General features: G+C 28.0%; 2 protein-coding genes across 3 annotated transcripts in view; both read left to right on the top strand.

Moving 5' to 3' along the window:
• Positions 1–2855: 2855 nt before the first annotated feature.
• LOC107450395 (uncharacterized) lies at positions 2856–13600 on the top strand. 2 transcript variants are annotated; one of them, XM_043040033.2, is made up of 3 exons: positions 2856–2943; positions 7744–7867; positions 10267–13600. In XM_043040033.2, exon 3 carries the CDS (start codon positions 10277–10279, stop codon positions 12458–12460), a length of 2184 nt encoding a protein of 727 aa, XP_042895967.1. In that variant the 5' UTR covers positions 2856–2943; positions 7744–7867; positions 10267–10276; the 3' UTR covers positions 12461–13600. The 2 variants fall into 2 exon arrangements, with proteins under 2 accessions (XP_042895967.1, XP_071036247.1); XM_071180146.1 differs by lacking the exons at positions 2856–2943; positions 7744–7867 and adding an exon at positions 8450–8520.
• A 4132-nt stretch (positions 13601–17732) lies between these two features.
• Positions 17733–19079, top strand: part of LOC107450393 (uncharacterized) — a 6327-nt gene continuing 4980 nt past the window's right edge. Inside the window, exon 1 of the mRNA XM_016066177.3 lies at positions 17733–17864. The gene's annotated coding sequence lies outside the window, so the exon portion shown is untranslated. The remainder of the gene's footprint in view (positions 17865–19079) is intronic.

Consider the following 19079-nt stretch of genomic DNA (forward strand, 5'->3'; position numbering starts at 1 on the left):
ACATTGACTGTATTTTATATATTTTGTAAATAATTTTTATAATNTTAATTTAATTTAATTTAATTTAATTTAATTTAATTTAATTTAATTTAATTTAATTTAATTTAATTTAATTTAATTTAATTTAATTTAATTTAATTTAATTTAATTTAATTTAATTTAATTTAATTTAATTTAATTTAATTTAATTTAATTTAATTTAATTTAATTTAATTTAATTTAATTTAATTTAATTTAATTTAATTTAATTTAATTTAATTTAATTTAATTTAATTTAATTTAATTTAATTTAATTTAATTTAATTTAATTTAATTTAATTTAATTTAATTTAATTTAATTTAATTTAATTTAATTTAATTTAATTTAATTTAATTTAATTTAATTTAATTTAATTTAATTTAATTTAATTTAATTTAATTTAATTTAATTTAATTTAATTTAATTTAATTTAATTTAATTTAATTTAATTTAATTTAATTTAATTTAATTTAATTTAATTTAATTTAATTTAATTTAATTTAATTTAATTTAATTTAATTTAATTTAATTTAATTTAATTTAATTTAATTTAATTTAATTTAATTTAATTTAATTTAATTTAATTTAATTTAATTTAATTTAATTTAATTTAATTTAATTTAATTTAATTTAATTTAATTTAATTTAATTTAATTTAATTTAATTTAATTTAATTTAATTTAATTTAATTTAATTTAATTTAATTTAATTTAATTTAATTTAATTTAATTTAATTTAATTTAATTTAATTTAATTTAATTTAATTTAATTTAATTTAATTTAATTTAATTTAATTTAATTTAATTTAATTTAATTTAATTTAATTTAATTTAATTTAATTTAATTTAATTTAATTTAATTTAATTTAATTTAATTTAATTTAATTTAATTTAATTTAATTTAATTTAATTTAATTTAATTTAATTTAATTTAATTTAATTTAATTTAATTTAATTTAATTTATTTTAATTTAATTTGTATATTTTTTTTAATTATTTGACAATTATTCATTTATTTAATTATTTGAGAATTTTAAATACCGTAGGTATTAACATCAGTGACCAAAATGATATCGAATCACCTTGATCACATCATTCTTCTCATATTTATGAGTAAAACAACCCTTCGCTTACCTGAAACAACTACATAAGAAATCACGATGCGATAGTTTCAGATCAAAGCTTAACCCCCCCCCTCCCCGTCAGGGGGCATCCGGAGAATACTGTAGACCAGGGGTCGCCAAACTTTTTTGATCATCGACCCCTATATAATTTCTCGAAATCTCCATTGACCCCCCATAAAAGTAATTTTCTGTTAATTAAAATAAATCTCTATTAGATACGTGCTTGTACATTTATTTCATGATTTTAAACATTTATTAAAGTAATGGTACATAGTGTAACAATAGTTTTATGAAAAATATATTAATGTTGAAATTTAAGTACCTTAATATTTATTAAATAATAAGTAATTTTGAATAAGTAGAAATAATAAGTAAAGTAACTAAAGATTTATTGCTGCTTAATCAATGTGATGGGTGTGCCTGGCGTTTTTTTAAAAGGTTCGCAATATTGGGCTCAAAATTGGTCAATTTTAATTTTCGTCAAAATTGGTCAATTTTGTAATTTTAATAAAAAAAAAATACAAAGAGTGCTATAGTTTTGTGGCGGGGGCTGTACTAATCCATATTATTATTGCTCACCTTCTTTTTTTACATGCATTGATATTTAAAATTGATATCTAAACTAAACGAATGGTTTTATCGAAACAATAACTAATTATCCAAAACTATAAAAGTTTTAATAATGACACTGCAAATATTCAACACTGTTCACAGTTTGCAGAGATAGCTGAAACTGCGTATGATATTTGCGTTTGTAACGTCAATGCTCGTCACACGTGACATTTGGACAAGCGCACATATGCATATGACTTATAAACTGTGCTGAGTTCGTTACACTGCGCGCTGGTACGTAAATACTTGTTTCACCCGAATAAATATACGTTTATAAATTTATGTTTTATAAAGAAACTGATAAGTCAATTATAAAAAAATTCACAAATTTTACATACTCAATTAGGTATGCGTGATTTGTGTATTAAGAACTGTTTTTTCTTCGATCTCCTATCAACCCTTCCTATTCGGATAGACCACATTCGTCCCCCTGGCTCAGATCGACCCCCGCTATTGTTAAATAGACCCCTGGGGGTCTATAGAGACCACTTTGGCGACCTCTGCTGTAGACTCTTAATTGCACGCACGTGACCTCTCAGTAAAAAAAAGAGGATTAAAAAAGGTAGGCTTGTTGGCGATCCATGGCAACACCAGAAGGCCTCAAGGAATTTTCTGAAATCTTAAAATTAACGATAGTAGTTACTCAGAAAATAGAATTTAGGAGTTCGAGTGTTCAAACCTAATAGGCGAGGTATCAAAAAAAGAAAAATTAAAAAAAGTTAAAAGAGGTAAAAAAGACATTTAAAAAAAATAAGTTTAATAAGGAAGGTAATAAAAAATAAGCGATTGTTTCAGATAACAAGTGATAAATATTTTACTCATCTATATTAAAGTAACCAAGGCTAAAATTTTGCGATTCAGAAAACGCATTGATAAATGCTTGCTTTGTTGAAACTTATTTTTAAAAAAGAGCATTCCGTAATGGACAATAGAATGTATAAAGTTCTAAAGTTCTATGCGTAAATAAGTTTTAGAAATACCTGATAAATAATATTGTTATCAATACTAAATAAATTGTGTCATATAGTTTGTTACTATTTGCAACATTCATATTTTAATATTTATAGTAATGAGATAAGAATGGGTATATATTATAGCATATTTTTCTCAGTTGAAGCAACATGTTTCCTAAATCATGAGTGCGAATTTGTTTTAAACGCTTGTGAATCTTGCCTGACTCTTTTGAAAAGTAAGTTTTCTGACTTCTTCTTGTTAGGGTATTTTTTTCAGCTTTTTTGATTTTTTTTTTTTTTTTGANGAAGTTCTATGAGTAAATAAGTTTTAGAAATACCTGATAAATAATATTGTTATCAATACTAAATAAATTGTATCATATAATTTGTTACTATTTACAACATTCATATTTTAATATTTATAGTAATGAGATAAGAATGGGTATAAATTATAGCATTTTTTCTCAGTCCTAAATCATGAATGCGAATTTGTTTTAAACGCTTGTGAATCTTTGCCTGAATCTTTTGAAAAGTAAGTTTTCTGACTTCTTCTTGTTAGAGTATTTCTTTCAGCTTTTTTGATAAATTTTTTTTTTTGCCTACAATTCTTAAAGCAACTTCCCACAAGATAACAATAAGATTAAAAGAAATAGTGAAGTTAAATATTTTTTTTAATAAAGCAAATAAAAATTATGTGAATAAATTCAACGCTGTTGATGTTTGTCTGAATGGATTTATATTCTCAGAGAAATCATGCTGCAATTTTTATATGAATTTATTTAGAACACTTTCTAACTGATATGGTTTTAACAAAAAATTTTAAAACAGCATTATACAATATGTATAGGATTGCAATTGCTCAGAATAAGTTTTGAGCATTTAATTGTTTTTAATTGGAGAACAGCTTTTGAACAGGGGCATTTGCTGTATTTTGCTTCAGGCACATTTGCTGTATTTCGCTTCAGGCACATTTGCTGAATTTTGCTTAGACACATTTGCTGAATTTTGCTTCAGGCACATTTGCTGAATTTTGCTTAGACACGTTTGCTGAATTTTGCTTCGGGCACATTTGCTGTATTTTGCTTCAGGCACATTTGCTGTATTTCGCTTCAGGCACATTTGCTGAATTTTGCTTAGACACGTTTGCTGAATTTTGCTTCAGGCATATTTGCTGTATTTTGCTTCAGGCACATTTGCTGTATTCTGTTTCAGGCACATTTGCTGAATTTTGCTTCAGGCACATTTTTTTTCAGGCATTCAGTAGAAAAATCGATTATATCCATAAAATATATATCTAGTCCGTGCATGGACCATCGACCTGCACTGTACTTGGATTGACCGTAAAAATTTCGGAGGTCTACAAAATGACCTTTATGAAACGTCAAAAAATTATTTTTATTGCCTTAAAAAGTTAATTTTATCCAATTCTTTTAAATGTCTGCGTAAATAAAAGAAAAATGGTGTAAAAATAGCTTTAATAACGGGTAGTCCGCTCTAAACTGTTTTGACGGTGCCGTTCGGAAACAAAGTGAAAAGTTTAAACAATTTTCATCATAACAGAACAGTAGAAATACTTTTTCTTTCTTGTTTGGTTATAAATGAGTAATTTAGTGTGGAATTCAAATGTTTTGAAAGCAAACTTTTCATTTTAATACAAGCTATTTGCCAACGTATCAGCTACAATATTTTTGTCATTTTTACATCAAAAAAATTTTTTTTTATAAAATATACATTTAGAAATTGAGAATTTGATTGGAAATTTTAAAATACAGCAATCAAACCGCATTCAGTAGGAACGATCCCTAAGTGCAAAAATCGTGAATTGCATCTTATTATTTCTTAAAATGTTAACCTTTTTATTATATTAATTTTATGAAAGGAATACTTGAATTATTGATAAAATAATTATTAAATAAAAAATAATGACGTCACTTTAAAATTGCGAATTGAATTAATCGAAAAATTAACTGTCAAATGATAAGCAACCGTTAACCATTCAACATTAAGCTTCCCAAAAGTTAACAAAAGCTGAGAGTGGGCTGCAAAAGCTCCGTGGTATGGAAACAGACTGCATTTCTATTAAAAAAAGTTTTAAAAAAGTGTAGAACGTATAAAAAAAAACTTCAGCTTGTGACATTGAGTAAAGGGCTTTGAATCATTTAAAGATACTTTCAGCAATTATCTATCAATGAACACACTATCTTCTAAAATTTACACATCTCTGATTTATCATCATTCAGTAGTAAAATTGTAGGTAACGATATGATAATAGAAAATTACGCAATTGTGACAAAAGAACAAATCACTCTCCATCGGTAAAGTCAACGAACAAGCATAACAAAGAGAAAATAAGTAGGCATTGAGAAAGCTGGTTATAGATTAACTTGCGCAAAGGCGATAAATGATTGCATTGTTTTGAAGTGTTACACAAAATGTAAATGAAATACTACCACTACACTGTAAAAAATTCCGGATTAAATGACGGTAAAAAGTACCAGCACTGAGAGTGCCGGTACTTGTTACCATAACAATTATTTTTACCGGAACATGTTACGATATAAAACATCTGATATACCGTATTATGATAAGTCATAATTTTTTATAATAATAATTACCGTAAAATGACTGTCGCACTCTAGTTAAATAAATATTGCCGTAAAAAACACGATATTATATTTTACGGTCAAAATGTGTTTTACGGAGGATGCACTCAAAGTGCCGATATTTCATACTGTAATTTGATCCAGAATATTTTACAGTATATAGTAATTCAGATATTGTGAGACATTGAAACCAATTTTCGCATTCCAACGAGGCGAACCAGGTTCGAATCCCAGCGATGGCTGATCAATTCGAGTTCCGCACCCAGCTCGTACCGACCACTGCGCTGACGTTAAAATATTCTCAGTGGTAGACGGATTATGGATTAGAGTCCCCTTGACGTCAGGCTAACCATGGGAGGTAATCGTAGTTTTTTTCACCATGTAATGCAAATACAGGTTAGTTTCATCAAAAAGTTCTCCACGAAGGCAAATTTCTCCCTATATTTGACCCAGCAGTTTCCTTGTCTTTTGAATTGGGTTCAAAATTACAAGACTACGGAGTAACCCAAAATTGTGTTGACTGTTCAACGACTTATAATGCTCGATCGATTGTATCTTAGACCAAATTACTCTAGATATTTTGAAAACTATTGAAATAACTTTTTCATAATTAACTCTTTCGATGATAATAAAATTATGTCTAACAGAATTGTTACTTTTTGACTTACTCAGTACAATAATAAAAAAGTTTTTTTAAAATTGTATGATAATTTGGATTTCCGAGGTATCTTATTAAGGAAAAATTAATAAGATGTAAAAAAATACCATAAGATGTAAAAAAATACCATACAAAATGTAAAAATATGCTTTTTAAAGCTCATTGCATTGCGGGCATTTCAGAAAGCTGAAGAATTCGATGATAAATGTAATTAGGCGATTATTATGCCGCCCAAAATTCTGGTATGTAACTTTTTTATTTGAGATAAAGTTTCTCAACAGTAATTGGTAAAGTCGAAAGTTACTTTATTTTATGAAATATATTCATTATGTTTTCAGTCATGGATTAAGCTAAGCTTCAATAAAGAAACTATATTCTAAATTTGTTTTAAGAAATTGAATACTTTCTTTTGTTCTCATCTATTAAAACATTAAACCTAGAAAATCAATCAAGGAAATTGAATAAAAAATTTCTGGCTTAATGTAATATAGCAATTTTTTTAATGGCTAAGCGAAAAATATTAAATTGCTTATAACTAACCGAATGTTTTTTGTTTATTTTATTTCATTTATTTATTCATCAACTTATTTATTTATTTGGAAAATTATTTTAACCTATAACTGAAATCATCAATGCTCTATTAAGGCACACAATTTTGTAAACTGCCTATTTTTCTTAATGCAATAAAGAAACATTGATTCATTAGGAAACTCCCCTTACAAAATAATTTATGATTAGACGTTAATTGCATAATATGTCTAACTCTGCCACATGTATTTAGTCAAAAGTGCCAAAATTAAATATGCTTCTACCCATTTTTAACCATATTAAAGAAATTCACCTATTTGCACTTTTTTCTCACTTTCTTTTTCGAAAGGATAAATTTATCTGAAAGGGTACGCACCGAACTTGTTCCAAAAACATTTTTTGAAATTAGTACTTTTGAAGGACTTGCAAAAATCCATCTGAAATAAAATAATCCGTAGAAATTACTATTCTCCTACTTTCAATCGTATTTTGTTTGAAAATAGGATTTTCCTGGCTCAAATCCTAAATTCAATCGTCTTTACACGCCTAGCTTCCTCGTCTTATCGATGCTTCAGAAACTCTTCATGCGATTTCTATCGTGTTTTGATTGCATTACATTTTTAAGATAATTTCTACGACCTAGGATAGGATTTTTTCTCTTATCTATAAATTTGTATGAACTTCACTAGTTCAACCTCATGAAAAATTGAAAAAATGAAATTTTAAAGAAGAATTATCAAGCTCGAATCCCACTGGTGGCTGGTTGGTACGAATTCTGCTCCTGGATCCTTACGACAGAATTGATCACAATTCTGTCGCAAAATATCCTCAGAGGTAAGCGGATCATGGGTTGGAATCCCCTTGCCGTCGGGCAATCCGGAGAAGGATTCCGTGGTTTTTCTTTTTGCGTAACGCAAAGTTCCATCAAAAAGCCCTCCACGAAATCTAGTTTGTCCCAATGTTTGATCCAGAAGTTCTCTTATCTTGTAGGTTGGATACGAGACTACAGATTTGAACACTGGTAGTCATAAACTAAGAATTGGGTCGACTGTTCAGCACCAGTTATATAAAACAACGTATTGACCCGTAGTTTGTTAAAAAATCTCTCAACTTACAAATATTTTTTTTTCATTTTGAGTAAATATGTAAAATATGTAGCTATTTTTTTTTAAATATTTTTAATTCGATAATAATAATTATTTTGAAATATGTATAACTAAGTAAGCATTTTTGGTATATTTGTTTAGGTAAACTTCTTTAAATGATCAGAACTTGCACCTTGATGAACAGAAAAGTTTAGAATAACAACCGTTGTGGAAAGGAAAGAATTAAGGAAATCAAGCACATTGAAAAGATAACTGGGCTTAATAGGTACGTTATAAGTTTAGATATATTATAATATTTCTCTAATAAGTTTATAAGTTTGGATACATTATATATAAGTTTAGATATAAATAATGTCTTCTGATTTTGAAATTCTGAAAGCTACCACATTGTACAATATTTTTATGAGAACCTCATTAATAAAATTTAATAATTTATTTTAATAACATACATTTAATTAATTATTTTTAATTTCCAGAGTTCCCATAAAACGGTTTATATATTTTATTATATTTTAGTCCAGGCAAGTTAAATGTTTAATATTACTTAAAGAGAAATTCATGTTAAATTAAAATTTCAGAACATATTAAGCTTGCAATAATATTTTAATATATTGCTGCAATTTTGTTAAAATGTATGTGGGGCTACATATAATAATATTACCCCATAAATTCTTTGAATTTTTATCAATTCAAGACTTGAAAATCCTAAACTAATCCTTTTACTGTAATATAGTTAAAATAGTGTACCTAAATTATTAATGTGGCAGGTTTTGGATAATGTTCATTGTTTTCCTTGGTTAAGACGTAGCAGTCGCGTATAGGCTTAAAACCGTGGTCAGATCCTAGAAATNACAACCGTTGTTGAAAGGAAAGAATTAAGGAAATCAAGCACATTGAAAATATAACTGGGCTTATTAGGTACGTTATAAGTTTAGATATATTATAATATTTCTCTAATAAGTTTATAAGTTTGGATACATTATATATAAGTTTTGATATATTATAAGTTTAGATATAAATAATATCTTCTGATTTTAAAATTCAGAAAGCTACCATATTGTACAATATTTTTATGAGAACCTCATCAATAAAATTTAATAATTCATTTTAATAACGTACATTTAATTAATTATTTTTAATTTCCATAGTTCATATAGACGGTTTATATTTTTATTTTCATTTTAGTTCAGGCGAGTTAAATGCATAAAGAGAAATTCATGTCAAAATTAAAATTTCAAAACATATTATGCATGCAATAATATTCTAATATATTGCTGCAATTTTATTAAAATATATGTGGGGCTATATATAATAATATTACCCCATAAATTCTTTGAATTTTTATCAATTTAAGACTTGAAAATCCTAAACTAAAAAATTATAAAATTTTACTTTAATATAGTTAAAATAGTGTGCCTAAGTTATTAAAGTAGCAGTTTTTGGATAATGTTCTTTGTTTTCTTTGGTTAAGACGTAGACTTAAAACCGTGGTCATATTCTTGAAATTTTAACTTAGGTTCTCTAGTTTAAATTACTGATCATACTAAAGCTGCAGTAATAATAAATTTTAATTAAGGTTAAAATGATTTTTTTCCAAATCTACTCCGTCGTACGCATTTGTTTCTGCATTTTTATACCATCGTACTAAACTGGAACATTTTAAAACATTAAAAACAGTTTAATTGTCAGAGAAAACTGAGAAGAGGATAAAAGCGATTAATAGAAGCATCACTGAACTTTATCAGATGATCCTGGTGGCAGAAAGCCTAGAGCACAACAGAGGGCGCTGCAGATAATTACAGCATCTAAAAAAAATTTCTCATCTAAGTTTAATTATTATTTTTAAAAAAACAAACAACCAAACGATGAGAAATTGCTAAGACTTGCTTTTAAAGTATTTCTAAACATGTTTTTAATAGAAATTAAAAAGCAGCATTGAGAACCGCAACGAACAAAGAGTAAAAAAAAATTTATACATTCTGTTACTTTATTATAGATTTAAATGTATACGTTTTTTTTTTTTAGTAATAAGGCATTAAATTCAACTTGAATTTAAGCAACTTATAGTTTTTATGATCAAACTCCTGGATCAAGCAAGGGAGAAATTTGTCTTCGTGGTGGGTTTTTTGTTGGAACTAACCCACATTTGCGTTGCATGGAGAGGAAGACCACGAGAACCTCCCAAGGTTAGCCTGACGACAAAGGCATTCTAACTCATGACCCGACTACCACTGAGGATATTTCATGCCAGCACTGTGGTTGATGCAAGCCGGATGCGGATTCGTATCCACCGGCCATCGCTGTTATTCGAACCAAGTTCACTTTACTGGAAAGCGAATGATCTATCCCCTGAGCCGAGGCATTGGCGCTGAAAATTACTTATTAAAAGACTTGATTACAAAACATCCTTCATTACAAAATTTATTGCTTTTTAAAGCAAATTCAACAAAAACCTGTTTCTAATATTCGCCAGGATTTGTGCAACTTTTTGATTTTATTTTATGTATAGAATTAAAATTTATGTACAGAATTTACAAAAATTTGTGGATTCTAACGACAAAAAATGTGATTGAGATTCATAGCGAAAAAAAAAACTATTTCTTAATATTAGCGCAAAAGGTGCGAAAAAAAAAGCAAAACTAATAATAGTTTTTACCATTACAGATAAATTAAGATGACCTCAAGCAAGAGACTACAAGCTCTTTGGCTACTAAAACCTGCCTGGTATGACTTTCCCATGAGTAAAGGCCTTGGCCATCATCGAATACCAGTTGGAATCATATTGGCAGCCAACAATAAAATGGAAATAGCTCTGGAGAGTAGGAGTCTTACCCAGGTGAGAGTACGACTCCTAAATGATGGCCGAAAGACTGAAGGCAATTTTACAGTTAAAAGTTCCCTGCCTGGCCGAGCATCAACATTTAAACTAGACTCTGTGAGTGTTCCATTCGTCGATTGTGAGTACCTTGAAAAACCTCCAACAGACAATCGCGATATCAGAATAAGCTATCCAGCTGGTTCGAAAACTCTTCCCATCTATCATTTCGATGATAAGGAGGAAGATTTCTTTGCACTCTGGGATTCCCAAGATGCAGAATTTGCTTACGTAGAATCAGATTATTTCGGTCTTCTTATACCGAAAATAGACAAAGAAGCTACGAGAAAGTTAGCTAATGGCAAGCGTCTCAACGATTTAATTATTTTCTACGACAACATCTTTACCACTTACAGTCAATTCATAGGGTTGTCGTTCGAAGAAACTGGGACCGATCAGAACGTAAGAAACAGGTTTTTTATTAAAGCAGACAAAAATGGATTTGGGTTGGCGTATTACGATCTACCGTATACGGCTATGAACTCCGGGTCAGTCACAGACTTTTGGTTGGATGTCAGTCCAGGGAATTGGGGAGCTTTGCATGAAATTGGTCACGGACATGAGTTGAGAAACCTAGGTGATGAAACGTTGACTGTTAATGAAGTATGGAACAATATTCTATGCTTCTTTTATCAAACTATTAAGTTTGGTAAAGACATTAGAACTAAAGGTACTAAACAACGAGAGATGAACATTGCGGCAATACTGAAAATAGGAATAGAAGTCAAAAGTTGGGATGTAATCCAAAAATTATCATTTTTAACCCACATGTTTTTGAAAGCTGGTCAGAAATCTTTTTCACGCTTCAATCAACTGACTCGCGAAGAATTTGATGGCCGTCCTTATTATGCCAGTGGAACATTATTATTAGAAAAACTGATGCACTTCTTTGCAATTGAGTTTGCTGTTGATGTTTATCCATTTATGAAACTGGCAAAAGCAGCAATACAAGAAGGACAGCTATATGAACATTACTATGTTTTATCCAGTGTAGCCTATCCTCTGAACTACATCATAAGTGATGTCAAAGAAATGCTTGATGTTTATAACAACCTGGGTTTACATCACTTAACTAGTTTGGTTACTCCAACAGATTTGAAATCCACACAAATGAAAAATGATTTCACTGTTGACATAGATAACCAAATACTTGGTGAAATAACAGGCGATATGCTGAAATTGATGGACGGATCTCGAACAGTAGCTCAGCAAAAAATCCAGAGTCAAATTATTACTTTTCAGGATGTACCTATAGGAGTATACAAGGTTTTTATCGAGCCAAATGCTAAGAATATGAAGCTTGCCTTTGATGATTTTTATGCAATAGTACATGCAAATTATTCGAATAAGTTATTTCTTACAGGAAAAGTAATGAAAGATCCCTCTCTTTCACTTGACAAGATCAAATTTCTTGGACTAGCTGATAATTACTTTGCCAACCTGACAGCCAATCCTTTTAAAGAAATTCTGACCTTCAGATTTTTTTCGAGCAATCCTCATAGTTATTTTGAAAATAAGAAGTACGTTAGCCTAAACGTAAAGAATCAGAGAAACGAAGTTCTTTTCAGCAAAAGTTTAGATGGCAATAGCTCTAATACTGGAGTGTTCGATATACCTATGAAAGGAGAACTACAAGTTGAAATATTCCACGAAGAAACTAAGATTCGCCTAAAAACAGACGATCCCATGATGGATGTAATTATAGATCGTACAGCTAAGACAAACTATTTCACTGTAAATGAACTAGGCTTTCAAAACAAAAATAAGAATGCTCCAAAGGATTTGTTAGAGAAGAATTTCTTAAGGAAGATTGAATTCAAAGCAAATAAAATTCGAAATAAGATTTCCCTGTTTGTAAAACCTCATTGTCAGCCAAAATATAATTTACTCTTAGCTGTTGAGGCTTTCGAACGTCTGTTCAGAAATAACAGCGTCGATAAAAGTCTCAGAGATAAATACAAAGATTGTTTGCCATCCCCTTAGACATCCAAAACAAACGACCTGATTAGAAAATACGATCAATTATTAAATAGAATCTACAAATTTCAAATTAAAAAGAGTAGTTTTCATTTGAAACTCTAAACTGTTTTGTCAGTGAAATGGCGACTCACTAAACAACAGGAGAATTAATGACAGCAACAATTTTAAACTTGGAACTGAGTTATATTATTTGCAATTTATTTAAGTATTTCTCATTAAATGCCTAATTACTATTGATAAAACGTTGATCATGATATTGCTTATTCATTATTTTAAATTATAAAATAACTATTCTAAATAATATCTTATTTTCATATAATCGATTTATAAAGTTTCTTACATTGATCTAAAGTTTCAATTTATTACTTTTTATAAAAACATTACAGTTATATTAGACCCTGATTAGTGAGACCCTGATTTGATATGTATTCTTATAATCTCTTTATAATACTATTTTTTATTATTTTAAATTTCATTTATTATTTATCCTAAAAGAAAATTTGATAGTTACTGCGCATTAACTAATTTTAACGTTTTTCTTCCATCTATATACAATTTATATTTTAAAAATCTGATATTACTTTGCTCTTTATAATAACTGTACAAAATATTCATGAGTTGATTTGTTATAGTTTTTTATATTTTCATGTATTACAATTTTTATTTTTGAAAAAAATTTCACTCTTTTATATAAAATCAAATGTTACTCATTAGTGTAGAGATTTTATCTATTTTATCTATACATATTTTTTATAATCTACCTATATTCGAATTTTATTAATCCAAAAATTAAATTTTTCATTTTTAAAAATGATGCGAATTTTTACTAAGTAACATAATGATGTGATATATTTTCGTTGTACATGTATAATGCAATTTATATACCCTATAAAAAGTTATTTTAACAATTGTTATAAAAATAAAATATTGCGAGTCTATTTTTATAATCTTTTTACTATATAATCTTGTACTCAACTGATATAAATTGATCACTTGTAAAAATTGGAAATTGCAATTGTATTGCTATATAATTTTGTGTAACAATTTCAAAATCTATTTGTATCAACAATTTGTATTTTTTCAGATATTCAATTTCCAATTTGGAATGTTTTAAAATCAATAAAAAACATTATAATGCTAAAATACGTTGTATATTTAATGCTTCTTTAATCCACTCAGACATATAATAAAATGGAATATTGCTGAGCAAAAGTTTTGGTTTGAAAAGAAAATGTTTAATAAATTTTTAAATAACCGTATATACCGGTGTATAAGTTGACTTTTCAAGCCCCAAAATTTTACGAAAGCCAGGGGGGTCAACTTATGCATCGGTAATAAAGTCGGACATTAGTTGATTGCGCTTTATCGATGCATTATGAAAATTAGATAGATACAAATGACTCTGTATGTACCCCTTTCAAAAATTATTTTTAATGTGTTATATGCAGTTAGTTTTGCTTTACAATACAAGAATTTAGAAACAATACTTTAAATTAAGAAGCATAAAATTAGCCGATATATTCAAGAGTATTTCAAAAACTATAACACAATGGATACTTTTAAAACCAACCATAAAGCTACTAGATTTAAAGATTTCTGAATATCATCTGTGTGGGACTCAATAACATTAACACTTTGACACAGTTAGGACACCAGTGTCCCTTTTAATTATTTTTTTTTTGACGTTCGAATTGCAAGCAAAAATATATTACGGTATATTTTCGATATAAAAAACAGTCTTATAGTTATTAAAAAATCTGTGAGATTATCGGAGTGATGTTCTGACAATGCACTAATGTACTAAAATGTAAAATCTTAAAAAAGTAGTTCGAGAAATTATTTTTTTCATTCATATATCATATTCAAAATTTTATCAATAACTGATTTTGTAAATTTATACGCCTAGCCCTTTATACGGCTCCCTGTTATATAAAGCGTTTTTAAAGTTATATATTTCAACAAAAAATAAACTAAGAATGCTTATATTTTTAAAAAAAGTTGAAGTTTGGAGATTCAGATGGCAGATTTAAAATCAACGATACGGAAATTACTAAGTTTTGTCAAAAAATCTATTGCGGCAGAAAACTAAAAAATAATTGTTCCCCAGGGTAATTATTTTATAAAATGTACCCTGAGATTGTATGTTTGAGGCATAATTGTTCTCAAAAATGACAGTTGGAACTCGAGTAAATTCTTATAAAAAGATCTTTTTTTCTGTTATGCAAATTTTCAGTTACAAATAATACTTTAGAAATTTATTTCAGAAACATTCACAGCGAAGCGTACACTGTTAATAATTTTTTTCTGAACTCATTTTTAGAATGGTAAAAAAGAACGTGTCAAATTGGAGCTGAGATTCTTCCGAAAACGGGAGCCTAAAGTCTAGGTTTTTTTTCGAATGAGAACTTTACGTAATAAGCTACGTGTTAGTAATCAATTCCACGAATTTGCACAACAAGACATAAGTACTTTCAACCAAACTTTCTTTAAAAGGACTTTAACCATACACCTTTAACCTTTTTACCATACAGTACGGTAATTTTGATACAGTACGCAATATTTCATTGTAAATTTTACCAAAATCGTAAACAAAACCATTCGGAAAAAAGTACCGTGCTTTTTGATGTTCCCATAAAGCCATAAACACTGTTCATTTTACCATATTCAGGTGGTTTTGACCATTCGTTTTTCTCAGTATTTACTTTATAAAAGACAATAATACCATAAATAGCAGTAATAACTCGAGTTTGTTCGGCAAAAACCTGGCTAAATTTTTTTAACAGGAGAAGTTCTTAAGAGTTAATAAGATAATTTTTTACGAGAATCCAATTTGTTTTGGAAATAACATTTTCTGAGAAAACAAACAAATACAAATAGAATTTTAAATATTACTGAGTTCTCTGTTAATTTTTTTCCTGTAGTATAATCAAATGCATAAAACATGCCTATTTAAAAGATGCTCAGTGAATCCAAGTTTTTTAATCTTTTTAATTTTTTTGTAAAAGTTAAAACTCTTATAAATATCAGAATACAATTATATCACTAAAAATATTACAATATAGAACCATGGGAGCAGTTAATTGAGCTTTGCAGTCAAGTTCAAAAGATATGATTATACAAAAAAAAAAATGAAAATTTGTTTTGTTTTGTTTTCCCTGTCGGAAAAAAACTAGAAAAAGGCAAATTTGATGTTCGGAAAATTCTTTAATTTAAATTTAAAATAATAATAAATTTCTTTAATTTTTCCAGTTTAATTTTTCGTGATTTGTTTCATTTTTAATATTCTAACATATTTTTTTCACTTTCTTTCACATAACTTTTAATATCACTTTCCTTTTTGAGTGTCTTTATGAATTTAAAATAACTGGCATGGAACGAAAGCATAAGAGATGCTTTTCTTTTTATGCCGTAACTTAAAATGTATTAATGAAAATACGCATTGCATTTTCAAAGGATACGCTGTAAAAAATAACGGATCAAATTAAATATGAAGTACCAGCAATTTGGATGTAATTCCGTAAAATCCATTTTTGCTGCAGAATATTATACCATAATTTTTACAGTAATATTTATTTAATGAAAATAGCTCAAATATTTTACAGTAATTATTACTATAATATAATTATAACAAATTAAAAAATAACTCCAACTCTGTATTTTTTAGCTCATCGATAATTATTCCTTTATAATTGAGAAATAACACTTTTTAAAGAATAATATGCGACTTTTATACCAGTTACTGTTTTATAACGGTCAATCGCGAATCTTACATCAAAATTGTTCAAAATATTAACACGAAAAAGAACCATAATTTAGAAAGAAAAAAAAAGATCAAAGCACTTTAATTTATTTAATAGTTTAATAGTAACTCTAATCCTGTATTGTTTGAGATAATCAAGAACTATTCTTTGATAATTGAGAAATATCTCTTTTTTAAAAATTATATCCTTCCTTTATTCTATTTTTTTATTCTATAACCAGTGTTGAACAGCTGACCCAATTCTGAGTTCTCGACTACCAGTGCTCAACTCTGTAATTTGAAATTTTGAACTTAATCCAGAAGACAAGGGAACTCCTGGATCAAGTATTCGGTGAAATTTGCCTTCATGAAGGACTTTTTGATGGAACCAACACGCATTTGCGTTACATAGAGGGGAAGACCACAAAAAAACCACAGTTAGCCTAACAGCAAAGAGACTCTAACCTATGTTCCGTCTACCACTGGGAATATTTTATGTCAGCACTGTGGTCAGTGCGAGTTGGGAGCGGAATTTGTGTTAAGCAGCAATCGCTGGGATTCGATCCCGGGTTACCTCATTGGGAGGCGAATGCTCTATCCTCTTAGCCACCACGGATCTTTTATACTAGTAAGTTTGTTACAATTATGTACGTTATTTTGCTTAGATTTTGTCTCTAAGTCAGCGTGAGTCATTCTATCAATAAAAATGGCGCAAAATATCAATATCATGAAGAACACAATTAGGTGAGAAATAAAAAGCATTTGCGAATCTTTTTTGAATCTAATATAAGGTACTCCGTTACATTTTTGAGGGTCAAGATCTGCTAAAATTGAGAATTATTTATTGATTTTAAAAATTTTAATCAAGGGGAAAATAAATTTTTTTTCAATGTCCAAAAGTTTTTTTTTTTTTTTTAATATTTGAGTAGTTTGTCATTTTTGAAGTCCTAAAATAATTTGTTTCAGCAAGGAAGTATATGCTGTTTCAAATTAGAACTTTGCTTTGAATTAAAAACACTCAAACTGTATGTTTTTCCTCCATTGAGGAAAGGGTTTTTCTCAAAACTCTTTCTTGAAGTCTTCTATAACATTTTACAAGCATTTCGATTTCCTGCTTTTTCTACTAAATTTCTGATTTAATTAAACTTTCTTGCTTCTGGTTGCTTTTTCGGACGTTTATTTTTAATTAAAAAATCATTATTTTGTTTTGTTTTTCAGGAAGAAAAGAAATGCACGAAATAATAAATGGAAAGTAACCTTGATCGCATAAATTTTCTGATCTTTATGATTCAGCCGCATGAGAAGTTTCTAACGAGGTTGATTTTGATAACATATTCCTAAATAAATGCTTTTCTCACTGATAATATAAAAAAGATATCAAAGGTGTATAGCATAAGTGTTCGCAGTATTCAATATTAAGGACGAAAACATTAAATAAGAGCCCGAAATAGAATGCGGAAAATTCTACTTCGCATGAAACAATGTGAAAAATGAAAAACATGAATTTATTATCAGGATTTAAATTTGAAATGATTAAATTACGCAAATTGATACTATTTGCTTTTGTTTTTAAGTTTGTATCCACCTGATAAGATGGTTATATATATTGTAACAAGATTGTTTTTTCTAATCTATTGTGCTCCAAATTACATTTGATCATTCATTTAAGTAAGTTTTCCTTTTAATTTCTTTCTAGATTGAAAAATGAACAACAACAAAAAATTAACGTCAACTCTGTTGCAGGTTGTCAAACTTATTCTGTGCTTCAACTTAACTTATTATAAGGTTGTCAAACTTATTCGGTGCTTTGCGGTGATAATTCGGTTGTCAAACTTATTCGATGTTTTGCAACGTAAAATCCATATTTCACTCAAAATTTGAAAATGTATATCTACGGTTATGATATAACACGATATAATACAGTAAAGACTACACTATAAAAAATTACGGTATAAAGCACCAGCACTTTGGAAGCATCATCCGTAAAATCTATTTTATCGTAAAATCCCTTTTTACCATAGATGCCTTTCTTTTCGTAAATATTATGCCGTAATTTTTTTACAGTGATGTTCATTTTATTAGAAAGATTCAGTGATTTTAGAGTAATTATTTCTGTAAAAATTGTAGTTTATCAGATATTTTGTTCTGTAGCATGTACCGGTAAAGATGGATTTTACGGTAAAAAGTGTCTGTACCTTGACAGCGGTACTTTTTACCGTAAATTGATCCAAAATTTTTTACAGTTCACAAAATAATAACTACGTTTAAACGTATATAACGTATAAGAACTTAATCGTTAACTTAAACTTAATTTTATTATCCGTTCTTTTTAAAATTCTTGTAAAAAGTTTCTTTATTTTAATTCTTTTGAAAATTCATTTTAGGTGTTTTTGAGATAATTGTTTAAACTTTTGCTTTCTTTAAACAATTATTGTATGCATTTTCAAACTAGGGAATGGATTTACCTACTGGAGAGAGTCATACCTCGACTTTATAAATGATCCACTAAGGCTTACTACTTTTGTTATTTTATAATTTCCTTATTGATTGCACAAACAAATATTTGGTTAAATATTACGGTTCAAAAAAACTCACAATAGTGAATACCTTAAAATAAATAAAAAAAATTATTGCCAAAATATCATAATACTAGTAATTTAAGGTTTTAATAATAATAATAATAATATAACATAATAAGAGAACATAACATAAATCCGGTATATTTTGGTTTTATTTCCAGAATAATGGGAAATTTTATAAGAATTTTTTTTCTCCTTGTGATATGTGATACGGCTAATTGCCGAAATATTCAATTGATAGAGTTAATGTCTTTGCATTGCTATGATTCTTCAACTATTAAGCTATTGATGATTATACGATATA

Source organism: Parasteatoda tepidariorum, chromosome 4, assembly GCF_043381705.1.
Source record: "Parasteatoda tepidariorum isolate YZ-2023 chromosome 4, CAS_Ptep_4.0, whole genome shotgun sequence".
Lineage (NCBI taxonomy): Eukaryota > Metazoa > Arthropoda > Arachnida > Araneae > Theridiidae > Parasteatoda > Parasteatoda tepidariorum.

Excerpts from the sequence above, each read along its gene's own strand:
- LOC107450395 (XM_043040033.2), top strand. The coding sequence starts at position 10,277 with ATGACCTCAAGCAAGAGACTACAAGCTCTTTGGCTACTAAAACCTGCC.